The sequence below is a fragment of the Channa argus genome, chromosome 21, assembly GCF_033026475.1.
Source record: "Channa argus isolate prfri chromosome 21, Channa argus male v1.0, whole genome shotgun sequence".
Taxonomy (NCBI): domain Eukaryota; kingdom Metazoa; phylum Chordata; class Actinopteri; order Anabantiformes; family Channidae; genus Channa; species Channa argus.
Genome location: NC_090217.1, coordinates 14180169 through 14201708, shown reverse-complemented (window position 1 = coordinate 14201708; position 21540 = coordinate 14180169). Strand labels below are relative to the sequence as shown.

General features: G+C 39.7%; 2 protein-coding genes across 5 annotated transcripts; one reads left to right on the top strand and one right to left on the bottom strand.

Moving 5' to 3' along the window:
* Positions 1 to 1459: 1459 nt before the first annotated feature.
* Positions 1460 to 15981, top strand: LOC137106711 (FYVE, RhoGEF and PH domain-containing protein 4-like). Of its 4 annotated transcripts, none has more exons than XM_067490402.1 (15): positions 1466 to 1742; positions 4787 to 5363; positions 5461 to 5923; positions 6118 to 6263; positions 6358 to 6514; positions 6601 to 6739; positions 6893 to 6951; positions 7252 to 7395; positions 7626 to 7798; positions 9466 to 9496; positions 9600 to 9683; positions 9776 to 9901; positions 9980 to 10123; positions 11015 to 11138; positions 15847 to 15981. In XM_067490402.1, exons 1-14 carry the CDS (start codon positions 1616 to 1618, stop codon positions 11111 to 11113), a joined length of 2469 nt encoding a protein of 822 aa, XP_067346503.1. In that variant the 5' UTR covers positions 1466 to 1615; the 3' UTR covers positions 11114 to 11138; positions 15847 to 15981. The 4 variants fall into 4 exon arrangements, with proteins under 4 accessions (XP_067346505.1, XP_067346503.1, XP_067346504.1 ...); XM_067490403.1 differs by lacking the exon at positions 15847 to 15981 and adding an exon at positions 11802 to 12325 and having other exon boundaries at positions 9630 to 9683; XM_067490405.1 differs by lacking the exon at positions 15847 to 15981 and adding an exon at positions 11802 to 12325 and having other exon boundaries at positions 1487 to 1742.
* Positions 12010 to 21531, bottom strand: LOC137106712 (DENN domain-containing protein 11-like). The gene is made up of 9 exons (XM_067490406.1): positions 20668 to 21531; positions 18931 to 19030; positions 18512 to 18670; positions 16082 to 16238; positions 15839 to 15977; positions 15399 to 15530; positions 15069 to 15219; positions 14167 to 14235; positions 12010 to 13952 (listed from the first exon to the last, which is right to left on the bottom strand). Exons 1-9 carry the CDS (start codon positions 21047 to 21049, stop codon positions 13757 to 13759), a joined length of 1485 nt encoding a protein of 494 aa, XP_067346507.1. The 5' UTR covers positions 21050 to 21531; the 3' UTR covers positions 12010 to 13756.
* Between the last annotated feature and the right edge of the window lie 9 nt (positions 21532 to 21540).

The following is a 21540-nucleotide window of genomic DNA, read 5'->3' as shown; positions in this document are numbered from 1 at the left end:
CATTTCATATTAAAAATATATAGTAATTGATTATACCTTAAGGAGGCTCTAACCATTTAGGATATTTTAGTTACTTAAAAAGGTTCAGCGAAACATTCTCAAATACCCAAAATCAAAATACATCTTTTTTCTTTTACTTGCCAACATCATTTGTACAGTAAATAACAGATAAAAGTGTAGAAACAACAAGGTGTGTTTGCTGAACATCACTTTTGTTTGGTTTTGCTTTGGATTTAAATCTACATCTATTAATCTTAAATTTACAGTATATAAACCACAGTATTTGTGTCAACTGTAACTAACTCAACATGAGTGTTTTTAGCCTTCAGAAATGACTTCAAGCAGGTGTTGAGTCCTGGAGGAATTGCATTGGGAAATTATGCATTTTTAAACATGTTTTAACATATTCTACTGTGGAATTGTCATCAGTAGTTTGTAGAATGCAAAAAAATTATAAAAAATATACAATACAATACATTAATAAATAAACCATATAGAGAAGTTCACGCACTTCCTAAAAATAAAGAAATGTTGATTTGAAACATAGAATTTGTGGATGACAAACTGTAACCAGATCATGTCAAATAAGCTTATTACTATTATACTGCAAAACATGGATTGCTGTATATGCACATATTCAGTATATGTGTACATGTCTTTAACAAGATGAACATGTATTTATGTTATTGTTATTCACATGCTATGAATACATCAATTTATGAATGCCAGAAGTTCCAAATGTCTTCGTACATCTAATTGTTTTTTAAACAATTTCTAATTTTTTATTTTATTGCAGCTTTGTTATTATTATTAGTAGTGTTTTCTCATTTTTCCCAGACATTACCGTTCATCTCTCCATCTTAGGCCAAGCGGTCTAAGGCCTACGATCAGATTTATAATCTTCCCTGGAGGTGACACTTTACTGACAGTAAAATACAACAAATCAGAAATGCATGCATGCATAAAAAATAGTGTTTTGTTTGTCGGCCCTTGATCCCCACGAGGCACAGGTTGGGGGGCCCGTGGGGTATGAGATGAGTCTTAATATGTCTTGTTTGCAAATAATGTAGCTCAAGATACAAAGTGAGCACAGAGTCACGATGACTATAAACAGACAAAAATGATCCCAAACTGGCAAATCACCAAAAAGAATACTAACAGTTTCAAAATATGAAAAGGAGACATAATGACAGAAAATGTAAGTGTTTTTTTCTATGGGGGCGACCTTTGACTTAGCCAGGGGCATATATTGTTGTAATACGTCCATGCTGGTATCTTTTTAAAAATATATTATCAGAAATACTCCATCATATATTCGTTCTAACAAATCATTTTAGTTTACCGAAGTTCTTGTCAAATCTTGTCTATGTGCTATCGTTTCTATTCCATTTTTCTATCAGACAATGTGGCTGCTGATTGGTTAGTGCCTGCTGGGGCTTTGTGATTGGTGTCAATTAGGGGCGGTGCTTATCAAACAGCAGTGCAGAAATTAATCGGTGATTACGCACGTGAGCTAGTAAACGGTTCTGACACGCACGTCTTTTTCTTACCTTTGCTAACGCACCGTGTTTTGTGGGAGCAGCGGGCTGAAGTTGGAGCTGACGCTACACTAACAATGTTTGACCTGAAGAAGAGGAACAGTTTGACCCTGAAGTGCAGCCGGGGCACGGAGGAGTTCAGACGGGTGGCGGTCAGACGGAAGGCGAAAGGTGCTGTGGTTGTCTGCCACGCCTCACATACAGGTGAGCTACCGTTCACAAGACGAGTTCACGAATATATTTTTACTACTTCTTTAGTCCACTTTTTTTATTAAGTCTCACTCATCTCACTCTGTCCTCTGTGGCTTTCTCTGGGACGCAAACTTCTCGCATGTCCTCTTTGACAGCGTCCATTAACCTCCTCCTTGACCTTTGTCTTCTTGTCCTGTGTGATTACTCCGTCCTCAGAGGTCTTTTCCCAGTATACTCTGCATCCCTCTTCTGTACTTGTCCAAACCGTCCTACTTGCTAAGTCCTAATTCTGTCCATCTCCATGCTATACAACATGGCTGGTCTCACCACCGTCTTGTGAATCTAGTCTTTCAATATTGCAGAAACACTTCTGTCACGGATCAGTCCTGACTCCCCCATCCATCCTTTCCTCATTTTACCACCAAGTCTATTTGCCTGCCTGTCTTTTTCTGGATGTCATACCACGCACCTTCCAACTGTCTCCCTCACCACTTCTGCAGTAGTTGCCCATCCATCCAGCACTTCTTGACTGCCACCCAGTCCCTGATTCGCCTTCCCTCTGAATTTCACACACAAGCCTTCCGCTTTCATTTTCCACCATCAGATTTTTGGTTCGGTCCTTGGTCTCTTGCTCTTCCTCACCTTCAAATTCATCCTAAAGACCAACATCTAGTGTTGTCTACACTCTCCCGTGCTACTACCTTAAAGTCCTGCATAGAAAATGGTCCACCTGTGTCTCACCCTGTGCTCCTTTTTCTTAAAATATGTATTTACCGCTGTAATATTCATCCTTTTTGCCAAGTCCACCACCATCTGCCTTTCCACGTTCCTCTTCTTGATGCCTGTTGCATATTTACTAGTCCTAATAAACTGGCTACAGGTGGCTTTTTATCCCTTGAAAGTCTATGTTATTTTTGAGTGGGCAGTGTCTGAGACCATGATTTCACTGCAAACTCTGATAAAGATGATGTTTATAATGTTTAATACACATGCTTGGAGTTCCGTCCATGGTCATTTTCAACTAATTTATATCAACAATAGAAAATGGATTAAACCACCATAACAGTCAACATGTCACATTTTAAAAGTTTAGGCCTCCTAACAGTTGTGACACTGAATAAGGGCGGAAATGCTATTTAGCAAAGTTTCTATGTGAACATAAGGCCTCTGTATAAACTGTGTGAGAGAACATGCATTTGAATACTGTGGGGTACAGTTGACAGTCGTATGTGCACACGTGCCCAAATGTGACTCTGTTCACCCATTGAGGCCAAACTATCTTTGTCATACTATGGTTATGTTTTATATAATGGCACTGTGATATACAGGGTTCAGCAGTGACTTTTAACACTCATGTGTGCAAGAGTGATGTTAAACAGAGAGGAATTCTGTGTTTCAATTTTCAAGATGGCACGTAATCCATTACCAGTATATTGTCTTTTGCAGTTATAAAAAAACAACACGAACACCTTATAGAAATATGGTATTTTGAGACTTGCATAGTGTATCTTAATTTTTGCAGTCAGTTGAGAAGATTAATTTCCCTTAGGTCATTTTTTTTCTTCTTGAAATAGTGGGGAAAGGTAATTTTAAATGCACTTGTATAACTGGGATGAGATAAGAACGAAGTTCATTTCATTCTTGTGTCTAGCTGGTAAATATGAGGGTGATCAGCTTACCTTAGAGGCCAGCTGGAAGACTTCGGTGAAAACAATGAATTAAACTATTGTTTTTCTGAATATTCAGAATGCAAACTGTGCATTTTTTAGTAAAGCAAAGCCCGCCATAGTTGTATTTAGATTTCTTCATCCTGGCTGGAGTATTGAGCAATGGATATTGGTAGAGGATCTGGCATAAGAGAACAAGTGTTCAGTGCTTTAACCAAATATGTCAGTGCTATCGATTAACAATGTGACACTGATGGTACAAGACTTGATTGTGGTCTCTCAGACGCTGACATGATTCGTTGGTTAAGGGAAGGTTACTGTATGGTGTAAAACAGAAGTGAGAAAGCAGTTCTTTATGCTGTTAGGAAAGAGATCACATGACCATAAAATCTGTTTCCCCCTAGACAAAGCTGTGTGTGTATTTGGAAAGTGCACTTTCTTATACAAGTAAGGGATAATCATCTGTGTTTGGAAATGCACTGCAGGTAAGAAAATTTTGTGCACAACTTTCAAATTTACACAATTTGAGAGTTGTGGTGTTCGGGAGGAATCATACCAGTCAGTACACAGCTTGCAAAAAGTACAGAAACAGGAACAAATAGTTTGATGTAGGTAGTTTTGTTTTTTGTCCGAAAAATATCTTTTATTAGCTGGATTCAAACTAAAATGTATCTCTGGGACTTTTGGAAAGCACTTCCTCAGCTAGAATATTTTTTTTACATTAAATTTCATATGGAACTTTAAGTTTGTCCATGTATTAAAAAGGTTTGGAGAATTGTTTCATTTCGCTCAAAGTTTTCAAGCAAACATTTCTGTGATGTTCAAAACAGGAAATCTGTTGCCAAGGGATGTTTAGTGACATTAAAATTTGTTCACGAGGTGGCGTGTAACAGTATTTGCCAGCCAAAGGCACAGAAAAGGAACAAGAACTCTGAATCATACCCTCAAGAGCCCTAGTAATAAGTCAGTACGTATTTGTTATGTTTTTTTACTTAACAAAATGGGTAATCACAACAGAAATATCTTCTGGCTCATTCTTAAAAAAATCATTTATTTAAATTGTGCTCCCTACTGTATCTCAATTGAGGGCATTGTGCATAATGCTTCTAAAAGACATTTACACATTTTTACTTCGGTTGATGGTGCAACCTTGTAAACAGAAATTTAGTGTTTTAGTGAGAAATGCACATTCAGCTAGTTCAAATGTTTCATTGTCATCAAGTTACATGTACAAGGACAGTATTAAAGTTTAAAAGGGGATGCAATGTTTGCACTCAGTTGTATGTGGCTCTAATAACCACAGCTTCCTATAGTAAAGCTGTGGCTGTGTTTGACACCGTCTGTGGTTCATAGAACAAGCACTGACTACTATGCTGATTCCCTTTGCAGGCCCCACTAGACATGTTTGTCACCAGAGCTCTCTGAGAACAGAACAAGATCAAGATCAAGGTCCCACTACAGGGACATTTTTACCTCACCAAGTTAATGACGCAGAGGAAGACCAGAGTCCTAACAGACCGTATAAAATCTTGGTGTCCTGCGTCAGCCCGGAACAGAACTGCCTAGGCACCCCTATTCCTAACGGAGGAGATGGGAGCAGCCTTTTGAATGGAGTATCTGAACTACCCATCAGCCCTTTCATACATGACCAGAGTATTCCAAATCCTGTCAGCAGTCCAGCTTTAGGATCTCAAAGTCAAGGCAAAAGAGGCCTTCAGAGCTGTAGCCCCTTGAGACAAGGAAACAGCCCTGTGAAATTATCCCCAAGAATCACTAGCTTTCTAATAGGAATACGGCGGACTCCTAGTCCTGTTCAAGGGAGGATGTGCAGCTACACCCCTGGAAAGAATTCTAAATCCTGGCTACAACTCCGCAGAATCTCCAGCAGTAAGGTAAAAGGACAGGAGAAGGGAGTGGTGAAATCCCTGAGCGTACCAGATCTGATCGTACATTTGGACGGGAGCAGGTGATAGGTTTGATTTGATCCATTCCTGCACTTTGATTAAATGCGTACTTTAACATGTAGAGTCTAACAGTATATCATAAATACTCTGTTTTTACAGGACTCCAACTGAAAAAGCTGAATGCTCTTCACTCACATCACTGCAACCAAACTGCATCGAGCCTGATATCACCATTAACGCACCAGCAGTCCATAGAATCAGTAATGAGGCACATTTATCAAGCTATGGCAAAGAACATTCCCTAGGAAAATTTAAAGACATACTGAAGGGGAATGAATGTCCACTAAAGACTGGGATGGGCGTAAATTGCCAAACAGAGGAAAGTGAGATGTCTGTAAAATATGGCTCAAGGTTTTCCTGCCAGTGGATTCAGGCAACTGGAGAAAATGAGCAGATTCACAATGAGACTAGAGGTGAACAAAATGTGGAAGAGAAGAGGAAGGTGAATGGAGAAGGTGAGCTAAAGGATGAAGGGGACATGGAGCAAAAATTATACAACATAGCCAAGGAACTTCTGCAGACAGAGAGGGCCTACGTGGCTCGTCTCCACCTGTTAGATCGGGTAAGTGTGGTGATCTGTAGCTGCCTTCACAACAACCCTGTGTCCGTTAGCCTTCCTTATTTGCATTGTGATGGAAATGATTTGAAGACAGAAGGAGAGTAGACCTCTCAAGGACATGTTGCTGCACTGGTGGATTGTTAGAGAACGCGTCTTGTGTGTATGCTCACGACTATACTCTGTGACTCCCATCACAGGTGTTCTGCTTACGCCTGACGGAAGAGGCGAGTCGAGGCTCATTTCCTCTTGAGGTGATCAGAAATATCTTCTCCAACATTTCCTCAATCTACTTGTTTCACAGCCAGTTTCTGCTACCTGACCTGGAAAGCTGCATCAACCGCTGGTGTGTGTTCATGTCGTGAACTCCGGCAAACTTCAGGACATCCCCAGCAGCAACAGACTGACATTTTCTGCTTTCCTGCTTCCATCAAATCTAGGTGTGAGAGCCCGGGCCTGGGTAATGTTCTGCTGCGACACGCACCATTCCTGAGGATGTATGCGGACTACATCAGAAACTTTGACCAGGCTATGGCACTGGTGACGACCTGGACTGGACGGTCTCCTGTCTTCAGAACGCTCATCCAGGAAATACAGGTGGGACATATTCAGCTGGCTACATGTATGAGCTTTTCCTCCTCTGCATCTGAGCACAACATAATGTGCATATTGTCTTTTTATAGCGTCAGGATGTGTGTGGCAGCCTCACCCTGCAGCATCACATGTTGGAGCCAGTTCAAAGGGTTCCGCGATATGAGATGCTGCTGAGGGATTACTTAAAGAAACTGCCTGAGGATAATCCAGACCATGTACCTGCCCAAAGTAAGTGTGCTGTGGCAGTGTTTTTATCCCAGTCTGTTGATCTCGTCATCATGTGCCACTACAGTACTTCTTAATAAGTGCCTGTTTGTCTTTTGAAAGGTCATCATGTCTGCGCTGAGCTGTATTAAATTCCTCCTTTATCCCCTCTCACAGAATCCTTGCAGGCTATTTCCATGGCAGTAACCCACTCAAACAGCGCCATCCACAAAGCTGTATGTTATAACACACCATATGATTAACTATTCTTCCAAATTAGTTTGGCTGTTCATAATTTATATTCTTTTATTTAAGCAAAAAAAAAAAAAAAAAAAGTTGAAAACCTGATCTTATGTCTTTATGGTGAGATCTTTGCCTACAAATATATCAATTTCAAATTAATGGAATACTAGCAGAGTATTGCATGATTAAATGAAAGAAAATAATCACTTGCCATTATTTCCTTTTTTGTTATTTGGGGGGAAAAAAATGTGATAACTCATCAGTGTTTTATTTAAGTCGTACTTTCCCTTCAGGAGAAGTTGAAGCGGCTGCTGGAGATCTATGAAATGGTTGGAGATGAGGAAGTTGTCAACCCGACCAATGAATTTCTCAGAGAGGGTCGTCTGCTTAAGCTTGCTGCCAGGAACACATCTGCTATGGAGAGACACCTGTTCCTGGTTAGACCACTGATCTTTTATAAAGGGTCTTCTGAATCTTTGTACAATATGCCATTATTATCATTCTTGCCTTTTTAAGGCAATAGTCCATAATTGGAAGAAATTGCAGGATTAATTTAAATAGCAGCTTTTTTTATGCACTCTTGCTGATAGGAGCTTCAAATGTAAATCTCATATTTGTTTTAAGAAATCCTTTTTTTTGTTTTTTTTTCTCCTCTCCCCCCACACAGTTCAACAACTTCCTTCTGTGCTGCACTCCCAAGTTCAGTCTAGTTGGGCAGCGTTTTACTGTCCGGTGCAGGATTGGAGTAGATGGCATGCAGGTGCAGGACACCACTAATGAAGACCATCCTTACACCTTTCAGATCTCTGGAAAGGAGAAGACCCTTGAACTGCAAACAAGGTATGTTGTAAGTTATTTTTGTTTGCTTAGTTTTTTAACTCTGGCATGTCTATGGAAATTGTCCTTATATTTACCAAGGTATTTAAGGGGGGAAATCTTGATTGGTCTAACATAAGGAAATAATAAATGTATGTATTTTCAACTACTGCATTTATTTACAACCTCAATTAAAAAAAAAACTCAGGATGATGTGTAACACATAAATAAAAATGGGATGCAATCATTTTTTAATCTCATCAACCCATATTTTATTCACAATAGAACATAAACAACATATCAGATTTTTAAACTGAGACATTTTACCATCTCATGGAAAATATTAGCACATTTTGACTATAATGGCAGCTACACATCTCAAAAGATGGAAAAGTCAACACAAAAGGCTGGAAAAGTATTCACTGCAAATCGATAACAAATGGAGAAGCATTTGACATCTAACTGGGTTAATTGGCAACAAGTCAGTAACATAACTCGTTATAAAAGGAACATTTTAGAGAGACAGAGCCTCTCGACTGTAGAGATGGGCAGAGGTTCACCAATCTGTGACATGAAATTATGGAGATCCCACCATCTACAGTATATAATATCAAAAGATTCAGAGAATCAGAAGGAATCTCTGTGCAAGGGACAAGGCTGAAGGTCAAAACCGAATGTTTGTGATCTTCTGGCCCTTGGCAACACTACATTCAGAACAGGCATAATTCCTGAATATGCTCAGGAACGCTTCCAGAAATCACTCTGTGAACACAAGTTGCCGTGTAATCCACAAATTGTAAACTGGTCAGATGAATCAAAATTTTAAATTCTTTTTGGGAAACATGGACGCCGTGTCCTTCGGACTAAAGAGGAGAGGGACCATCCAGCTTGAACAGTTCAAAAGCCTCCATCTCTGATAGTAGGGGGGTTCATTAGTGCCTCTGGTGTGAGCAGTTTACACATCTGGAAAGATGCCATCAATGCTGAAACCAGGTACATAGAGGTTTTAGATCAACATATGCTCCCATCCAGACAACATCTCTTTCAGCAAGACAATGCTAAACCACATAGTGCATCCATCACAACAGCATGGCATGGAGAAGAGTCCAGGTGCGGAACTGGCCTGCCTGCAGTCCAGACCTTTCACTAATAGAAAACATTTGGTGCATCATAAAACAAAATATCTGTCAACAAAGGCCCAGGACTGTAGAGCAGCTAGAATCCTGCATCAGAGTGGTACAACATTCCTCTCCTAAAACTCCAGCAACTTATCTCCTCCCTTTCCAGACATTTACTGACAGTTGTTAAAAGAAGAGGGAGTACTGGACAAAAGTAAACATCATCCTGTTCCAACTTTTTTGAGATGTGTTGCTGTCATCAGATTAAAAATAAGCTAATATTTTATCTCCGTTTCAACTGATATGTTGTTTATGTTCTTTTGTGACTAAAATATGGGTTGACATTTGCAAATGATTACATTCTGTTTATTACATTTTTACACATCATCCCAAGTTTTTTTTTTTTTGAATTGGGGTTGTAAATGTTGCTTTGCATATAGGGTTATAGATCCAATGTCCCTTTCTCATCATTAAATAACATTTTTGTGGTCTGAAATCTAATTAATCTAAATTTGTTTTTTATTCATTTTTTTTAATGTATATAAATTTTTTTTTTTGTTTTTTTTTTTAAAGCTCTGAACAAGACCGTGATGAGTGGATAAAGGTACTTTGTACTAGATGTAGCTCATTTTTAGATACCTGAGGAAAAGATTCAAATGATGCCCTTCATTGCTTTTTCCATAAAGTCATATCTGTCTTATTTTTAGGTGACTCAAGAAGCTATTGATGTGTTTCAGATGAAGAATGAAACCTTCAAATTGGCTACCAAGGAATTGAATCTTGAACAACCAGTAAGTAATTTTTTATTTATTTATTTTTTCCTTTTGGCTTTTGTGTATATTTATAATCTGTTGTGAAATACAGTAAGACTACATGCTTGCAGGCAAAGGAACTTGGTCGACGAGCCCCTCGTTGGATCAGGGACAATGAAGTGACCAGCTGTATGAAATGCCAGGAGCCTTTCAACACCTTCACCAGAAGAAGACACCATTGCCGAGCCTGTGGCTGTGTGAGTGATGTCATGGCTTTGTAATACTTACACAATTTTAGGACAACATAGCTATATAATGGTTTCTCTGTTCCTTAGGTGGTGTGTTATAAGTGTTCAGACAACAAAGTGGCTTTAGAGTATGATGGGAACAAGCTAAACAAAGTGTGTAACTCCTGCTACTCCCTCCTGGCTGGTCAGAGAGGGGACAGGGTGGAGGGCAGAAGGATTTCAATTCTAGAGGTAAGTCAGAGTTTCTAAAGGTAATGACAGGCATTTAGAGTTTATCTAATGTCTAAATGCTTGCATTGAATTTATATAAACTTGTACATATTTTAGTATTATAATAAGTTGTACACCACATCCATCACAAGAACAAGCTTAAAACCAGGCAGTGGTGAAAAAAACTAACTAAACAATTGTTTTTTTATTTGTTTTGTTTAAATCTAACATTAGAAATTCTGGCTGCCTTATTAAGAGCATAGAGCATCCAGTAACCGTGAATTGTATTTGGTTAAGTGGAGATCACCCGAGTCCATCATAAAGGCTTAAATGGCTGCCGAGAAAAATGGGGAAATCATTGCGCCTAATGCAGTATGCAAGAGAACTGCATCTTGGGGGAAGATTTGGTCTTCAGCAAGGGAATGACCTGAGCACACATTCAGGGGTACACAGAAATGCTTGAAAGAAAACAAGGTTAATGTTCTAGAGTGGCCGAGTGAGAGCCAAGACTGCAATCCAGTTGGGAATTTGTGGCTGGATTTAAACGTCCATACACTCAGTCAGTGTGCCGCCTGATGGCGCTTGAGCAGTTTTGCAAAGACGGAGGAATAAAGATTCAAAGCTGACAGTGTCCCATCCTTGCTGCACTATAACTGAGACTATAACTGCAAGTAAACTTACATGTACTAAATACTAACTTGAACCAGGTAAATATCTAAGCAATTAGTTTTTACATATTGTATTTTTTATTAAATGACATTACTCTATAAACTGACTTTACAAACTAAACGTTGAAACTTTTCATCTTTAACTTTATAAAGGTGTTGAATATTTTTTGTAGGTGGTAGATCAATGATTCAATTCATATTCTTTAAAAGCTTTTTTTTTGTTTCCTTGTATGTCGTCCTCTAGTTGGAAGGATCTCCATTGCCCAGTGACAATATGAGTGATTTATGCAATTTGGTGCCAGCCTTAGATCTGGCAACAAGTTCGGTCTGTCAGCAGAAGTGAGCCCCCCTCTTCTATACAGCTCCAGGTAGGGGTCTATGTAAGGTGGAATACGATGTATGTGACAATGTGATGTACTGTATTATAATTAATTCACTTTTTGTTAATAGAATATTTTATTAAATATTGAATAATGCTGCCACATCTAATTTTCAGCATTAGCTGGATGGAAAAAATCAATTTCTCTAGATTGTGTGCATGGGCTGTTGTCATGCATAGATGTTGCCACAGTCACTCCCCCTGAGTGGCAAACTTGTATGGCAGGGGTCACAAACAGTCATAATGTACTTGCATGTAAAAAAGAGGAACGACTCCTAGACTGCTGTGCAATGAACAGCACAGGTTGAAGCAAATTTTTGCAGACATTGTCAGACTTTTTTTTTTTTAAATCTGTTCAGAGACCATTAGAAGATTTCTTTGGGTCAATAAAGGAAAATAATTTATATTTGGAGTAGGCACCTGTAGTTACATACTCTGGGTGACAAAATGACCAAACAATATAAAGTGTATTAGTTTAGACATTTTACTGTGACAAATTCTGTAGAAAGGTCGTGTTTTTTTTTTGTTTTTTTTTCCTCCCTGTTGTGTAGCTTCAACAAACAAGTCAGCTTTGTATCTGCTTCCCTTCTTTAGAACTCCTTCTTACACTTGTATGCAAAGTTTGAAGCCATTCTATCACTCACATTTCCAGGATCTGAAGTTTACACTTTCTGGGCTGCAGTGTGGAAGGGTTACTCAGAACCATCTAAACCAATCCAAGACGAACGAAACACTTTCTCCTGTGCTGTAATGGCTCCAGCATTACTGCCACTGACTACTGAGACAAAATAATCCCACTGATGAAGACAATAGACTTTACTGTACATATAATAAATAAAAATCTAGAAATTAGACTTAACTCTTTTCTTTATAAGTGGTAGCACTTTTATTTGTGAATAGTTTACAGTAAAATAAAGGTGTTTTAACATGAGTTGGACTATCTCTTTAACTACAAAGATGTCAGTTTAAGCTCTGTACAGTTGTCTAAGGTGCTGTGTGATGTAGTGTGAAATATAGTTTTTTTTTTTTTTTACAGTAGAACACACAACTGCATGAAGTATTCAGGAATACACAGGTCAATGGGATCAAAATTGCCTTATAAAACACATTCACCTGATCCCATTTATTCACAGGTAATTGATATTTGCACTCAAAACAATTCACAGCTAAACACATTTAAGAAAAAATAAATACAAATGGAAAAGAATGGTCACCGTAAAATGCAAAATGAAGGGGTCTGTGGTAGAGTTCAGTTCTCTCATATACAAAGCACATGGAGTAAACAAAGCACCAGGTTAGCTTACTATATGGTATCTTTAACAGGGAAGGGGACTAATTCTATGATTATTTATTGTTGCTGAAATATGTTCTTTTTCTAAACCTACATTTATGTAGCTGTGATGTAGTGAAAAAGCAATTCCCCCAGATATTGACCTTGGCATTTAACACTAATTGATCAACTAGTCCCTGTTTTATGTAATGGAGACACTGCTACTAAGAAACCTGCAGTGCATTCTCAGATTTGTTTTTGCTGATAGATGGAGCATTTATGGTCCCTTAGTTTGTTATACTATTGTTACCATTTGCAAAGCAATGGTGCAGTCTCACAACCCTAATCAAACATGGTTCTAGCATCAACCAATGGTCAGAATCATTAGAATGAACTTGGTTACCCCCTGGAATACTTTTACCCCCTTGATAAAACTGAAAACAAGACATTTGAGAAAAGCAAACACTAAACAGTGCACTGACTATAACTTTTCCTCTGAACTGTAGGTCCAGCTGACAGTCAGGGTGCATATAAGCCATTTTTATGTACCTATACTGGACATCAGAAAATCTGATTTGGTTTCAGCTCCATCCTAAACATGATTACTTTCTGTCTTGACATTAAATTGAAGGGTCAAAACCACAAACTGCATAAACAGCAGTGATTACAGACATGGCTCTTGAAGACAAAGGCAGTCACCTTTCTACAAAGAAGGCCTTGATTTGGACATGGAGAATTACAAATGGGATGTTTAAATCCAGCACTTGATACAAAAAGCAACACTGGAATAGTGACCCCTGTATCAAACATACTTTTACACATTGAACATAAAGGAAAAAATGTAGTTATTTACAATACCGTTTCCTTTTATAAATTATCAGGACGTGACGAAAAATCTCCAAACAGGCTTCACCTCAGAAGTCTTCTGCTCTTTCATTCAGCTTAATGTCCAAGTACTGTTTGTCCCCCATGAAGAATTATTTCTGCCATTTTTACCATCAGGTGGATTTGGATGTGTTCAAACAGAAGTGCACATGAAGTGCACATTTATTTCTATGTGGCTGTGTCAAGCAGAACTGACCATGTTGCCCTTGTTTTAAAAAGTGAGACATGAATGTTATGTTTGCCTTTGCCACCACGTTGTGAGGGGAGCAGAATCATTGTGAACAAAAGCGGCACAGGGAAATGTACAACAAGAAATAACAGCAGAGGTGCTTCTGGATCCTTGATTGTGCAAACCCCAATAAGCCAGTAGTGCAGCACTCAGAGTTGGCAAATCAACCCTATTTTATTACCAACAGTGATGAAAGACAGGAAATCCTGCTGTCTGTTGCCCCTCAGCTGCAGCAGAGCTGCTCCGACACCAGCAGGGTGTCATAGCCATAGATCTCCAGCAGATGGAGCAGAAAGAGCCTGTCTCCATGAGGATCCAGACCCATGGCCCTCACACTTTCCTGGGTCAGAGTAGGGTCAGGGCTTCCTGCCACCTCGGTAAGGGTTTGGAAAATTCGGTTATTCTGCTCCAGGAAAAACCTAGGTAAGGTCAGATTGAGAAGACGGGTAAAACAATGACTATACTGTGGGTTTTTTGGTTGTTTTTTTTAAGTTGGATTTTGCCATAGTGTAAGTTCTTGCATTTACTCCATCACTCAAATTACTACAGTGACTATGAAAGAACGAGAACTATTTCCAGGAAGTAATCAGTAGTTACTATTAAAGTGGCTGGTTCAATAGAAGCTTTACTTACAGAATAAAGAGATCCTCTTCACTGGACACGCAGTCGCCATTCTCCTCTTGGGAATAGAGCAACATCTGCCTACTCGGAGAAACACACTTCCTTTAATAACCCACAGAATAAATTGCACTATTTATACCAGTAGTTGTTCAACTTGCAGATATTTTACGTAGGAAACGGCTATTTTTAAAACGAGCAATGCAGCTCGAAAGCCTGCACTGCAGGTAAAGGGGTAGTTTTAGCTAAATGCTAGTCAGCATGACAAACTGATCACAGCTTCTGTATTAAAATGTTAACAGCAGGTATAAGATCAGTTACTAAGATCACTATTCTAGTTCAATACTGTGTGTATGCTGATGAAAAATCTTTGATTTACTCTGACATTTTAAAATAAGGGAATCCAAACTTTCTTGTTTGGAAAAGTTAGGGGTTGTTATAATTTGTCCTGTAGTGCACATGACTGCCTGTACCACATTTCAGGGTAATTTATCCCACATTTGTTGAGATTTCAGTTTGAAATAAAGGGGTCTGACTCACAACACAGTTGTCCAAACACCAATGTTGTAAACCTTTTTAACCCGATGCATCTATAGTCCCAAACCGCTTGCACTCTTTTAACTTGAATAATCAAACGACAATTATGTGACTGAAACAGGAGGAAATCCCAAAGAGGACAGGTGATGGCAACAGAACCAACTTGTTCAGCAAAATTCCATATCTGAAACAACTTTGCAAGATGTACTAATCTGAGCCAAACTTAGACGCAATTATATTCTGTTTTGTTAAGTTTTATAAAAACAAAGGTGTTTTCTGTGCAATATGGCCAAATTCACTATTTTGTTTTTAATAAGGGCAGCTGGAATAGTGTATGTTGTTGCGCTGGCTATGAAATTCCCACTCTGGTAAGCACTCACCTCTGCTCAGTGAGTTTGCGATATTTCTCACGGTCTGCGGTGCTGAGGCGGAGCAGAGGCTTCAAGCCTTCTCTGTACGTCTTTACATTCTGATTGTCTACATAGACATCATACAGATCTTTCTTCTCTTCAAAGATCTTCTCAGTGGTACCTAAACATAAAGAAAATCTCTAAACCTAAAGTACTCCATATATAATACTATAAGTAACTTATATATATATAGAAAATACTGTAAGTAATATCTGCAAAACATGTACCAGACAAACCTTAGTACTTTGTCAGTGAGTCTATTAACAATACTTGTTTAATACTTGTCTAGAATCCTCTTACATGCTACATAGGAGAGCTCATTCTCCAGGGCGCTGATGTCCGCCACGTTGACGTAGAAGAAGGGACGGAACTCCGGCACAGCCACCCCCACCCCAGGGATTGAGATGTTTGCCAGGCAACAGCAGCAGTAGACTAATACGAAAGAGGGGGTGCAGGGCCAAATTAGAAAAATGATACATGCGTGTGGGAGAGACAGAGGCACACAGGATGTGAATGTCTGCATAATGTGCTGGCTGTCCAACACTGTAACTGTAGCTGGAAAGGAACTGCATGTACGCTGACGCACAATCAATCATATAATTATTGGGTAAAGGACACAAATGAGACTGATTGTTTTTCATGTGCTGCTACAGGCAAGGCCAATATGCATGAATCTCAAAATGTCAAACTATTCGAAAGTTATATTCAAACTTTTGGAAATAAATCCAGATGTTTCTCACCCCTGTAGCACACCACACCCACAGGCGGAGGGGAGAATATGAGAATGCGTCTGCGGAGAAGAGCCAGTTTCCACAGCACCATGATATGCTCACCAAAGAAGCGGATGAATTGGGACATACAGCCTGCAGGGTGTGTGATCTGGTCCACAGGAGTTCAAATACAGGTTAGTAAGTGAAACTCTTCAGAGACAGACATAGTAACAGCTAATTTAGATGAAAGGGAGATGGGAAACTCCCCCCTACCTTCATCTCAGGGTGCATACTGTGGTTGATTGCCGCCCCCCAGGCGTTGGCTGGACATGCGGTAAAAACACAATCACCACTAGGTGGCAGCAGTGCTCTCTTGTCCTCATAGAAGGCCTCCAGAGGAGAGTAGTGGCCTGGGGACTGGAGCTGAAGCCTGGAGTAGGAAAGAAGTTCCACCCAAACATGTTAAAATATACATTAAAAGTGGAGATGCCATAAAAAGACTCGCAGAGAAACTGTGACTTCAGTTTTCTTTTATTGTGCATGAGGGAACTACTATTTGCAATTAATCTCAAAACACTTTCGCAATAAAGTTTTAGTCTAAATCCTGTCACAGACTAAGCAAATTATCCCAACTGAAACAACCAAAACCATTCCAATAATTCCCAGTGCCATTAATGAAGTTGCAGAAATTGTGAAAAACCTCCATTGTGCAAACTACAAACAACTGAGCTTTGGCTGCACCACAAACCTGCCAACAAATCTACACACCCTGAACAGTATTTCACAGACACATTCAATTTGGAATGAGAATTCTAGATTTGGCGCAATATATTATTCATTGTAGCACAACATGTAGGTACATAGTGATCCTGCTCTGTCCAGCAACAGTTTCAAGTGACACATTCTCATATAAAAATAAAGACATTATGCATTTGTGATCAGCTGCAGTCGTTTATTATACAACTAATATGTCTGTGGCCTGGAAACCATCATTCAGTAGCAACAGACTGGTATGCAGGCAAGATTGCTATTTAACAAATCAAATATTAGGTGTCCAGCTGCATGTACTTTTCACCACCATCATTATGTTATAGCAAGGGTTATGTACAAACTTCACACTGCCATTAATAACTTCTATCCGTGTTTAGCATAAGTAAAACAAACAGGTTCTGTTAAGTACCAAATAAAGACAAGTATGCAGAGTTAAGAAAAGGAAAAGGTAAACAGAACTTCCTAAATATCCTGGCCACCTCGCAACCAACAGTGATGCCTTTACATAAGAAACAGTTGATGGGGAATCTACTATGTAGGGAACAATGAGTAAGGAGCATGACCACTGCATGACCGATGGCCAATAGAGGCCTGTGGGAACTGTGAGGGGGGAAGAAAGGAGGATCAGGGAAAGCAGAGAGAAACAAGGACTGGATATAGAGAGAGCTGTGTTCAAATGGCCACTGAAGAGAAAGTGTGACATGCATGTGACAAAATTTGGGATGTAACACTGAAGTACACAGGCCTGTCCACAGCAGCAAAGATACTTCATGGGGTCAAAAGATGATGGAGGCGTAGTGTTGCTGCAGGACATCAAAAGTGTTAGGGAGAGAAAACAGGAGTCACACTAAAAGTGTGAAAGTGGTCTTTTGGAGAGGAAAGAAGAACCAGGCTGCAAAAAAAAAGGCATCACTAGCCACTCATAGAGGCTGACAGAGACACTGACAGACTTGAGAGTCAGAGGTTGAGAATAAGTTTCAAATATTAAGACTGAACATGTCCAGCACAACTATGTATATCAGTACCAATTCATAAACCCTTTTTTTAATTTTACCTGTACTAGCACCATGATTCTAGGGTTTATTTGTTCCAGACTATAATATCTCAACAACTAAAAATGCATCATGCACATAATTATGCAATTGGCTCCTAAACTTTTAGCCTAAAGCAGCGTTATCTAAATTAAATTAGATTCAACTTCATTGTCCTGGTGCAGAGTACAAATGACTGAAATGCAGTTAGTATCTAAGCACAAGTGCTGACAATGAGATTATTTACATGGAGATACTTTAGCTAAGAGGAGCATGGGGATGCGAACTATACATTTGCTACCTAAGCATGTATGTAGGATAAAATGTGTTTGAAAATGTTTAAATATGATTAAATAATTCCTTATGAGAGCATAACTATGAAAAACAGAAATCATACTCATTACTTCAATTATGTTCTAACCTATTCTAAAAGTACACATCAGGTTTTCCCACTAACATAGCTCTAAACCCAAATATGGAATCTATATTTCTTGTAATTAAAGGCTAATCTTAATATATGCTATTTTTTGCCCAGTGTTCTCAACAAAATAGAAAAGCAATGAACCTGTAGATTGAAAAATGTAATTAAATGTTAACAGTATATATTAGATTAATTATATAAAATCATTCATCAGCAACATTTGCTACTTCCAGCTTCTCAAAGTTTTGAGAGTTTGTTTTGTTCAACACTGTTATATGTAAATTCTCTCTGCTGAGGACGATCAGATAATATGACTAAAAGCTCCAGAACATTTACTGTACAGACCATGTAGCGAGACAGTTTTGGTCAAATTATTATTTTGGGTTGGGGAAATTGTGATGGGGATTTTTCAGTATTTCATAGAATAATATTCTAAATGATGCTATTAGCAAAATAATACTCCAGAACAGCTCTTCTTACCTGACCTGGTGCTCCAGGAAGCTCATGTAGCGATAGAGCAGGGTGTAAGAAGGAGACAGGATCCCTACCGACTTCATCCTTGCACCCCTCTCCACTGTGCTCTCCACTGCCATGTTGGCAAAGCAGGCGAGACCAAAGTAGCAGCCCTTCCGGAAGTAGCTGTGGATGGAGGGGAGAGGGAGACAGACGAAGCAATGAGTCATGAAAGGCAAAGGCACTGCCAGATGGCTGTGCCTTTTTGTTTTTTACTTTTTGCCAGGCAACACTTCGTTTTTTTTATTCTGTCCTGCCAGGAGAAGGACATGGGGCCGCATCTTAATCCTCACAACTAGCTTCTTCCTCTTGGTTGTGTCATCCAGGTTATAAAGAAGACAGCCACCTTCCAGTAATTTGCAAATACTGATCAGTCACACACTTACATAAAGTCTGTGGTGACTCGGTGGGAGCCACTGGCAATGGCCTTGAATTCCACTCCCTCCAGGTCCATATCTTTGGGCAGACACCACTCCAGCATGTTTCCTACCACACCCACACAACAAAGATGTAATAATAATAAAACACACATGCAAGCAGACAAACAAATATACTGTTTTATCAGGATTTCATTTAATGTTTGCAAAACAACGGTTTCGGCCAAACTGGATTCTTTGGAATTCATTATACGACGGTTGAGCGCAGACGCTCAAGCAGCAGCTGAGCAAATATGGTCCGATAGCAGAGGAGAAACAGAAGGTGACTCAGCCAGTGTATTTTTTTATTTACTCATTATACGCACGTATCAGTCAAAAATGAGTTGACTGAATAGGCTGCAGGTCCATATCCTTCACCGAGATTAAACCCAAAGATACTTTGAAAGCTGCCATTGATAGTAACCAAGCTTAAAGTATCCTGCACTTCTAAGTGCCTATTAATGCTATTTATTAATACTGCTATAAAGGCACTAGTAAGATAAAAAGCAAGGGCTATATTTTCATTCATATGTATACCCAGCTATGGAGCTTGCTCCAATTTTTGTCCACTTATGTCCTGTCAACTTTACTTGCTGATGATAAAATACAGAAGAAGAAACACTTCCCCGCCAGAGTGACGGCTCCAAAAAACAAGATAGACGGTGGAAGGAATGCAAAATACGTCTGCTCTTATTCTGTTTTCTTGATTGTTCCTTCAAACTGCCATAAATGGAGCCTGCTGTGTGTGATAAGGAGGTGCAAGGTTACATACATGTGTGCCGCAGACGTAGCACAATTTATTTTATTGCCACAGCAGATGTGTTTTTTCAAGGCAAAATGCAGTGAACACAACATTGTGTTTGCCTCAGTAGGATAACTACAATACCTTTGTGATTTTGTGTTTCTAACAATATTGTAGCATCTTATCGTGAATCACCTTGTGAGTGTATTATGAAAGAAACATGTGACATCAGCTCATTAGCAAATGGAAAGTCCATGGCAACAGTACTTACTGTACTGCCCAGGAACCGATTCAGCTGATCTACCTGCAATTGATCTTTTTCTTTTAAAACCGAGGCCTTATCTGTCTAGCACGGTGGTAGCTGTGGAGTACTTGTGCCATTAGTGACCCTTAACTGGACACATTTTTTTTTTTTGTTAAACTCATAACACGTTCATCACCCGATTGTCCTGATCTCCTGTCAATCTGATATGCTGCAACATCATAAAGTGACTGGCTCCACCCTGAAGAGACCAAGCCAGGTTTTCTCAAACATGTCATGATTCTAACAGGTATTAGATTCTCTCTCTGTTAACAACCTGACTGGCTACTATTTCATAGGGACTCACTCTCCTTTTACCATGACCCTCATAAAAAATGTATTGTTTTGTCGGGTGATACCAGCTGTCACAGTTCCTCTCACACTACTCACCCTAACATAACCCAGCATTTTTGACATTTCTGTCCAGTAATTACAAGATGACCTGGGTTTGGATGGCGTCTCTGACCTCATGTCCAGGTCAGAAAAAGCCACACCTGTTCTGTAGAGGAAGGCTCTGCGTTTTTCGTTTTAGGCTTCAGACACAGGCATTGGTTAAACAAAGCTTCATCTGTTTTCATTTGCGCTTTATAAACACTATCTCTTGCCTACCCATTTAGTATTATGTGTATAATATTTAGATTTCTGATATTTTATGACGCCTTACCAGATCTGGTATTGAACGTGACCACAAAGACCGACACGATCTGGTCCTTTTCTTCCCATTTCACCATCCTGTCCCCCAGCGACGCTTCCCTCGGTCCTGTATCCGAGAGATGCTGCTCCTTGTCAGGGCGCAGCTCTTCATCCGTGCGAACCGAGTTGCAGGCGGTCGCGATTAGGGCGCTGCATCCGTCTATGCTGGAGACAGACCTGCCGGGAGTGGGACCCCCCGGACTGCTGCTCCACCCAAAACCCGGCGCGGTGCATGTAGATAAGGCACGACTGTTGGAGGGGCTCGACAGCCCAGGTGCTGCACCGCCGGGCTTCTCCGCGGACGGAACCTCCTCCCAATCCAGCAGGGGGGCTCGGTCCGACCGCTCCACCATCCTGTCGGCGGTGCCGCCTAAACAGTCTCACCTCGATTGTAAATGATGTCTCAGCCGATAGGCACTAGGTCCATCCGTGGAAAACTACACTTCAGTGCAAGTCCCGTTAAATGGACTAATGCTAAACTATTTTAAACGTTTGTATTTGGCATCAAATTAACGCTTTGTAGTGTAGCATTCACATCTAGATTTAATAGCTTTCTAGTCTGAGGTGATCATAAATTTGATGCTGTTGAGAGAGGGCAACTCCTTCCTCTGATCCGAGTTGCATTCAAAATAAATGACCAGTTACTGCCAAATTCCCTTAACTAAGAAACGATATTGAACGTTTGCCAACACGGATTTGTTTTGAGCTCTTGAATGTAACCTGTACAACACCGTCTGAATCAATTATGTCTGCAGAGCCACACTTTCGAACAAATTATTTAGGCTTTAATAAAGCAGAGCAACTAGAGTAAGAACGCCAATATTATTGGTGTGTGATTTCTGTA

Excerpts from the sequence above, each read along its gene's own strand:
- LOC137106711 (XM_067490402.1), top strand. The coding sequence starts at position 1,616 with ATGTTTGACCTGAAGAAGAGGAACAGTTTGACCCTGAAGTGCAGCCGG. Across the intron at positions 5,924-6,117 it reads GTCTCCACCTGTTAGATCGG|GTGTTCTGCTTACGCCTGAC; the intron begins GTAAGTGTGGTG and ends CTCCCATCACAG. Across the intron at positions 6,264-6,357 it reads GAAAGCTGCATCAACCGCTG|GTGTGAGAGCCCGGGCCTGG; the intron begins GTGTGTGTTCAT and ends CATCAAATCTAG.
- LOC137106712 (XM_067490406.1), bottom strand. The coding sequence starts at position 21,049 with ATGGTGGAGCGGTCGGACCGAGCCCCCCTGCTGGATTGGGAGGAGGTT. Across the intron at positions 16,239-18,511 it reads TTCCTGGAGCACCAGGTCAG|GCTTCAGCTCCAGTCCCCAG; the intron begins GTAAGAAGAGCT and ends TTCCTACTCCAG. Across the intron at positions 14,236-15,068 it reads CGCAAACTCACTGAGCAGAG|GCAGATGTTGCTCTATTCCC; the intron begins GTGAGTGCTTAC and ends TTCTCCGAGTAG.